Source organism: Mandrillus leucophaeus, unplaced genomic scaffold (assembly GCF_000951045.1).
Source record: "Mandrillus leucophaeus isolate KB7577 unplaced genomic scaffold, Mleu.le_1.0 Scaffold65, whole genome shotgun sequence".
NCBI classification, from domain to species: Eukaryota; Metazoa; Chordata; class Mammalia; order Primates; family Cercopithecidae; genus Mandrillus; species Mandrillus leucophaeus.
Window position 1 is genome coordinate 6,433,512 of NW_012107030.1, and position 8,653 is coordinate 6,442,164.

General features: G+C 37.8%; 1 protein-coding gene across 1 annotated transcript in view; it reads right to left on the reverse strand.

Annotated features, from left to right (window-relative positions):
- Positions 1 to 2,135, reverse strand: part of PNLIPRP1 (pancreatic lipase-related protein 1) — a 33,052-nt gene extending 30,917 nt beyond the window's left edge. Inside the window, exon 1 of the mRNA XM_012001130.1 lies at positions 2,090 to 2,135. Within this exon, the coding sequence (XP_011856520.1) occupies positions 2,090 to 2,135 (46 nt within the window). The remainder of the gene's footprint in view (positions 1 to 2,089) is intronic.
- Between the last annotated feature and the right edge of the window lie 6,518 nt (positions 2,136 to 8,653).

Here is an 8,653-nt window from a genome sequence, read left to right on the forward strand (position 1 = left end):
TGCTGTAATGCATCAATATGGTAGGAATTTTTGCTGAAATTTTGAAACATCTCAGTATTAGTTATTAAATAACCACTGTCTGGACCCAGGAAATGCCTGATAGTTGATGGATATCTGCAACGAGTTCCTGTTTAGGCAGAAAAGTGTTTCTTGTCAGTTTCTTATAGTAGCCAACAAAGCGATTTGTAGGTGGAGAGAGCCGGTAAGTACAAGAGTGCTACCATTCAGGGATCCTTCTGAATAATGATTCTCCCATTTCAACCATGCTATTCTCAATCATCACTATGTTGCTATTTCCTGGTCATCACAACATGTTTGCAATTGTTCAACTTGGGATAACTTATCTGTTATAATCTTGGTGGTAAGGATCTTCTCTTCACACAATGGAAGGCTTTGTGCGTTTGTGTGTATGTGTGCGTGTATCTCTATGTATCGGTACTCTACTCATCTAATATAGAGATATATATATATATAAAAAAAATTGGGAGATTATAGAAACATAATATTGGGCTTTTTTACTATGTATAGAGTAAAATATGTATAAATCTCCTCATACTATGTATATAAAAATATATATAAATCTCCTCATATTTAGGTACCTCATGGTACCATTTGTTAAATGGTACCATGAAGGTGGAACAAAAATAATATGAAGTTAAAGAACTTTTTATAAAAAGTTACATAAAATAACAGTTCAGATCACTGCCCTAAAAGTGTCTATAGATGCAATTCCATTATCTGATTTGTTCTCTTTAGAAGATGTGTATATTCAGTATCCTTATTACATAAACAGATGGAACTTTGTCCTGAAAACAGTAAGCATTCATACGTGGAAGTCGTTGGGGTTTTCGCTGGTGTACAGAAGGAAACAGGTATTGACACCTTCTGGAGCCCAGGGCAGTATTTTGAGAGGTCTTTCCATAATTCCTGACCACGGGGCATCATTGCTGAAGCAGCCGAGTCTTGGGTAACAGATTTCTGTTCCTGCAATCTCCTAGATGTGTTTCAAGGGTATTAGTTTAACCAGAACACTCTTTTTAATAGCCTCTCTGCCAAAATGTGAGTTAATTTACATTTTGTGGCAGATTTTCCTCCTCTGTTTCCCCAAACACCCTCTTAGCCAAACACTCACAGAAAACGCCACTGTTACAGACAGGCTACTGTTCCTAAAATCTACCACATAAGATCACCCCACTTCCCTTGTGTCTCTGTCCAGTCCCAATCTGAGACTCCTTTTAGACTCTAAACTCAAATGTTTTCTTTGGCCCTTGGTACTTCGGACTTTGGGCCCATATAACTTTGGGCTTTGAATGGAGAGCTTAAGTTTCATGGAAAGGTCGCAAAACCCGTGTGTCTCCATCCTTGCTGTACTGAAGGTCATCTCCATTCCTGTGATGAAGAAGCTGTTCACAAACAATCAAACAAAAAATCCATAGTTTAACACAACTCTAGGCTTGAATATCACTCCGTAAACGAACAATCCAAAGAAGGATTCTCTTTCCTGAGTAGGATAAATCTAGATTAATGGTAGGAGTAAGAGTAGAAGCTGTTGTGGGCGCTGCTTTTCTCAAAATCTTACCATGTGCCAGGTGCTAGGCAAGACGGTTTACTAATCTGACCTAATTCTCACATCATGGGAGAGGGGGAATCCTATTCTTTACATTTTACAGACAAAGATTCTGAAGCACAGAGCGGTTAGTGATTTTGCTCAGGATAATCAAGTTGTAGGTGGCAGAACCAGGGTTCAAACCCCTCACTTGACCCTAAGCTAAAGTGGCTAGATTTAACAACAACAATGAATATATTCAAATTTAACTTGCATATATATATTTGAATTTCAAATAAGCAATAACATGTTCAATATAAATATATCACGTTTGTGGGAAACAGTTGCCATTTATCTGAAATGCAAATTTAACTAGGCGTCTTAGATTTTATCTGACAACCCTACTGCAAGCACCCGTGCTGTTAGCCATGCATCTCTCTCTCTTTACTCGTCATCCACATCATGGCTTGAACTCAGCTGCCATAGCCCTCTTGACTGTTGAACAGTGAATCTTTCCCAGCTCCATATTCATATTTTTCTTACCTGCTACTGCTCCCAGCAGCAGTGAAAGAGTGCAGAGTAGCAGCATCTACACAAAATTAAAAACATGATTGAATCTGGCTAAGTTTTTTTTTTTTTTTTTTTTTTAACAAGATTGGCATAATTCATGTTCATTTAGCCCTCTCTGGGAAAATGGGTGCATCCTGATAAGTTAGGCCCGGAAAACATGTTCCTGACTCACCGTGGCAGTTCTGTCAGGTTCCACACACAACCAAATAGCAACGAAAGGTCCTTTTATAGGTAAAGCTTATCTTTTTGAGGAGTACCATGGAAAAGCGGCATGCAAAGAGAGAAAGTTCTAAGAATGTATTTCTAATTTTAATTGTGGGTAAACCAAGGTTGATACAGTAGGCAGTGTTTTCACAGTAGTTGTGGGAAGATGAGAAAGGCAGTGGATATGTGATTATGTAATGCTAAGAATCACTATAATTTCATTGTAGTGAAGGTTCTAGTCTCACTGCCCATTTTTAGTTTACAATTCTCTGTGCAGGTCTGTGGGCATTGTTTTTACAGATTTGATGACAATAGCCTTATGAACAAATACCAAGAGCCTACCAGGTCATACAGTTTTTGTATAACCTTGCTTTTGCCTCAAAAACAGTGAAATAAAAGCAATCCTTCAAGAGTTTATTCCTTCTAGAAAAGCAGTTGATATGTTACTTTGATAGTCTGTAGAACTAATTTATTTCTCAGCAGTATCATGGAGGAAAGAATAAACAAGCTAACAAAAGGAACTGGGGAGGGGTCCAGGCAAAAGCACAGAGGAGGAACCAGCGACCCCACCATCTGATGGAGTTATCAATACGAAAGGAAAATATGATTCAACTTCGAAAAAATGGTGTAGAAAAAATAGTCTGAAGGGAAATGTTTGATAGAAGGAACTAGGATGATTTTGTGATATATTGCTTCCAATAAATTTTTAAAAGACAACAAAATGATACTACACTTTACAAGACCAGAGTCATTTAGCCTGACAGTGTCATAGATACAGGTCGAATCATTGAAACTGCCATGTTTGTAGGTCAAAAGTGGTCAAAAATAATTTAGTCCCCTGCTCAAGTTTACAGGTACAGAGAAAATCAACAAAATTATTGGTGTACAAGGAAAGTTCCAAGAAAGTTTGGCAAGGGAATTGTTAAAATAAAGAAAGAATGCATAAGAGACAAGGGAGGAATTCCAGTGGATAGGAACCATGGCAAATTCCCACACAACCCTTCATGTCTCAGCCCTGATTAGACTGGTAACCCTGTTCCCTTGAAGAAAGCCTTCTCTTTGAGCTTCCCTCGCTCGAGACCATCACCATCATTTGTGGGTTGTAAACTCAGAGAAATCTGGAATTTTCTGGGCCTCATTGTGACATGTTAGCATCTTTCCCAGTGGTTGGTACGTTGGCTCTCATCACATTCGTGTTGAATGGATAAACAAACAACTGAAGGAATGAATATGAAAAGCATAACCAAGAAGTTGGACAATCTAAATCAGGATAAATCCAGTGAAAATCACACAAAGGCAAAAAATAAGTCCAATGATAAAGAAAAAAAAATATCAAAGTTTGACAGAGAGACCAAAAGATGCATTACCTACAGGAAAAAGAAGATAAGAATAACCTCAGACTTCTCAATGGAGACAGAAGACAATGGAATAGCTTATTCAAAGTGCTGAAAGTCATAGGTCTAAATGTAAAAACCAACCCAAAACCTTCTAATAGAAAACATAAGAGAAAATCTTTGTTACCTTAGAGTAGACAAAGATTTCAAAGCAGGACATAAAATTTACTCTATAAAAGTATGATAAACTGGGTTTCATGAACATTAAAACTCTAGTCTTCAAAACACATTGTTAAGGAAATAAAAGGCAAGATACAGACTGGGAAAAAGTGTCTGCAATAAGCACATTAACAAAGGACTTATATTCAGACTTAGAAAAGAACTCTCAGAACTTAATAAAACAAACAGCCTAATAAAAGTAAGGCAAAAATTTTAATCAATCACTTCACCCAAACAATTTATGAATGGCCAATAAGCATGCAAACAGATGCTCAACATCTTTAGTCATCAGAGAAATGTACAATCAAATCACAAGGAAATACCATTACAGGCAAGTAAAAATGGCAAAAATTGACAATACTAAAGATGTGGAACAATTGGAACTTTTATAAACTGCTAGTGGGAGTATCAAATTAACAATCACTTTGGAAAACAAGTTGGCAGTTTCCTATAAAATTAAAGAATCACTTACATATTAACCAGCAATTTCATACTTAGGTATTTGCCCGAGAGATATAAGCATGTGTCAACACAAAGACTTTTATGTGAATATTTGTAGCAGTTGCTATGGTTTGTATGTGTCCCTGAAAGTTTATGTGATGGAAATATAAATCCCCAATGCAACAGATGGAATCTTAGATAGGTGATTAGGTCTAATAAAGATAGATTAATGTCTTTATTGTGGGAGTAGGATTGTCTTTTTGAGATTAGGTTTGTTATGAAAGCAAGTTCACCCATCTCTTTTGTCTTGCATGCTCTCTTGCCATGTGACACACTCCACTGTGTTAGGATACAGCAAGAATGCCCTCATCAGATGCAGCCACTTGATCTTGAACTTCCCAGCCTACAGAACCACGGGCCAGATACATTTCTATTGTTTCTATATTACCCAGTTTGCAGTATTCTGTTATAGCAACACAAAATGGACTAAGACAGCAGCTTTATTCATAGTAGCCCCAAGATGGAAAAAATGCAAATGTCCACTGACTGGTGAAGGGAAAAAAGCTATGCTATATTAATACAATAGAATATGACTCACATATAAAGAAAAGAACTATGAATAAATGCAGCAACATGGATGTATCTCAGGGATCTTAAACTAAATAAAAGAAACACAATAACAAAGTATGCATACCACATTATTATCCTTACATGACATTCTAGAACAGGCAAAACTAATCTATAATGACAGGGAGCAGGTCAGCGTCTGCTTGGGTTGGGGGTGAATTAGAGGAATGTTTTCAGGAAATAATGGAAATGTTTAATTGTACACGTGGACATATACATTTTTCAAGAGTTTGATTGTACACATGGATATACACATTTTTCAAAACTCATTGAACTTTACTCTTAAATTGGGTGCATTTTCTTGTATGTAAAATACACTTCAATAAAACTGAAAAAATTTTACACGCCTGGCCCATGCTAAGTGCTCAGAAACTATTCGTTGAATTGAATTCTGTTAACGGTGGCTGACAACTGGATGTTTCTATCAATTCACCTTCTCTTGATATTTTGATCCTGGTAATTCATTCATTCACTCATGCTTTGTTTCATTGTCAGTTGTATATTTTCTGCATGACTCCTAGTTGCTGTCATAGGTCCTGTGAATAATTAAGACCCGGAACTCTTTCATGCTAGCAGCAGAAATAATGAGAATTGCCCAAATTCCAGATATATTTTGAAGATAGGACTGATAGGATTTGGATGGGAGTTGGGGAAATGGAGATGAGTTAAGGATGACCCCCAAATTTTGGTTTGAGCAACCAGAAAGCTGAAATTGCATTAACTAAGATAGGGAAGGCTGCATGTCAGTGGAGCAGGTTTGGGGTGGAGATCCAGAGTTCAGTTTTGGGCATCGTTAAAATGAAATGTCTTCTTATAGTCTAAGTGGAGATGGAGAGTAGGCAGTTATTCTATAGTTCAGAAGAGAGGTCCAGGCAAGAAATATCAACTTGGGGTTCATCCGTTTCACATAAAGCCATTAGTCTAGATGAGGTTCAAGTACTAAACCCTAAGGCCCTAAAACGTTACAAGCACAGGGAAATGAGGAAGACTTGAAGAGGAACAGCCAGTGAAGATGGAGGAGAACCAAGGGAAAGTGGTGTCCTGGAGACAAAGAGAAGAAAATATTTCAAGGAGATGAGATGATCAGTAGTCTCAGAGGTAAGACTGGAGTTGACCATAAGAATGGAGAAAATGAGTGAAAACAATGATTTGGCTAGGTAGAGGCTAAGAGAGATTTCTATTGAAGTTATCATTTTCACTCTTTCAACTTTTTTTTTTTTTTTTTTTTAGATGGAGTCTTGCTCTGTTGCCCAGGCTGGAGTGCAGTGGCGCGATCTTGGCTCACTGCAAGCTCCACCTCCCGGGTTCACGTCATTCTCCTGCCTCAGCCTCCAGAGTAGCTGGGACTACAGGCGCCCGCCACCACACCTGGCTAATTTTTTTTGTAGTTTTAGTGGAGATGGGGTTTCACCGTGTTCGGCAGGATGGTCTCAATCTCCTGACCTCGTGATCCACCTGCCTCGGCCTCCCAAAGTGCTGGGATTACAGGCGTGAGCCACCGTGCCCGGCCTCTTTCAACATTTTATTAGGAACATGCATCATTTAACTGACCACCCAGCAGTTATTCTCTGAAATTTAGAATTCTTTGCCATCTTTTATATCTTAACAGCCACACTCTTTCTTGATGTAAACACAGTTGGGGTTCTATCCCTGTAGATCCCAGTGCCTTGTTTTTGGTCTGTGTTATGGCTCACAAAACAATGTTCAATGAAAATTAAGTGATCAAGTAGACAAAAAAATGAAATGTGTAAAGCACTCTTCCTTGTGCCTTGTGTGCCGGGAACCGATTCCAAGTCTGCACATGAATGGGGCCATCCAGCTGTAATGTGAGACATCTCTCCAGCACACTCCGGATAGTAAACAATATGCCAGTGATACTATGTAACATCTATGGTGGTCATCTGATAAGGGAATTTGGCTGATAGCATATTCTTCATTTTCTCCCCCAATATAACAGGTATCATTATCATTTTGGCTTGCTTTTTGGCTTCTGTGTGATGGTGTGATTTGCAACAGTTTTTACTACAAGAAATGTAATTTTGAATAATGTCTATAGCTGTGGGTTTATTTCTACCTTTAATTGCAAAATTAATTGATTTCATCCTGGAAAGCATTATTTGTTGCTTGTTTTAGAAAAAGATCAATTATTTATCTGAGCATACAAAGATATTATTTGAAAATATTACGAAAACAGCAACATCATCAACTCTACTTAGGGCAAATATTCATGACTAAAAGCAATGCAGACAGAGAGTTGGGTACAGGATACTGTATAGGACAAATGATCTCGGATCTAGCATCAGCCAAGTTTAGCTGATCATTGCTGTGTATCCCATTAGCAACACCACATTTTCCACTTGTTTCAAGATACAAGGATTGATAGGGAGGAGTTTCATATGAGTCTTATCCACTATTTCAGTTACGATCTTACTCTGAGATATTGTATTTGTGTTAGTATTTTCATTGCTGCTTTTTCACTTCAATGAACCACTTGAAGCCATTGATTTTTTTTTCACATCCCAAAATGAGAATATAACTTAACAGAATGGGAATAATAAAAAATGCACATTTAACACATTAGAGTAAGCAACTACTTGTAAATGATGTGAAAATACATTCACCCACAAGAAATATTTTCTCGGTCAAGGAAATGATGCTGAGGCAAAATGTCAAGGGCCTCTGCACCACATATGGCCACAATTCAAGAAAGGAAATGAATTTCTGTAGAAGTATTAATAGATTTTATAACCCAAATTTGTCAAAAGTGAGAGAAAGAAATGTTTCCATCACATTCCTTACTAAAACTGAGACACCCCCTAGATTGATTACAAAAATGGTCCCAGTTCCCTACCACTCTCCCTAGCAATGCCTTTTGCAATATGACTTTTTAGCTCCTCTCATCAAGAAGTATAGTCTATGTATTCATCTTTGAATTTGTGCTTACCTTGTGACTTGCTTTGTTCAATAGAATGCGGGGAAAATGATATTTTGCTACTTCTGAGCCTAGCCCTCAAGCAGTCTTCCTTGCTTATGCTCATTTCCATGGTCCCTTGCGAGTTCAAGTTCAATAGCATAGGCTAGCATGCTGAAGAATGAGAGATCATGTGGAGGAAAGTCAATGCACACAGGCCCTACTAAACCATCCAGCCCTCCGCCAACCTACAAGCTGACCACCAATAGGTGAGTGAGACCAAGCAAGGTCAGCCAACTCCGGCTGAGATCAGCAGCTCTGTCTGTTGGCCCACAGGACCATAATACATGATTATCGTTTTTAAGTTACTGAGTTTTGGGGTGATTTGCTATGCAGTGCTAGTCAACTAATTCATCACCTGTCTTCTGTTAGGTGGATCACAATTTGAGAAACATCGAATAAGACAGAAAACTCCATGAGGGTAGGGATGATACCTTTATTTTCAACTTTAGTTCTCTGATATTAGACTAGGGGTTGGCACATTGTCAACACTCTCTAAGCACTTATTGAATTAACAAATTCATCAATTCTCTGCCATTGTCTCCACCACTATCTTACATCACGCATTTTGAACATTATCAGCATCCTTTCACAAGTGTTCATCTCTAAGGGGAAGAAAAATTTGATTTAGGGTTCTAAAAGTAGTATTTTCAAAAAATTCACTAAGTTTAGAAATATGTAAATAATTTGAGTAAACCATTCGTTTGAAATGATTAAACTAACTTGGAAACAGCTTCATTA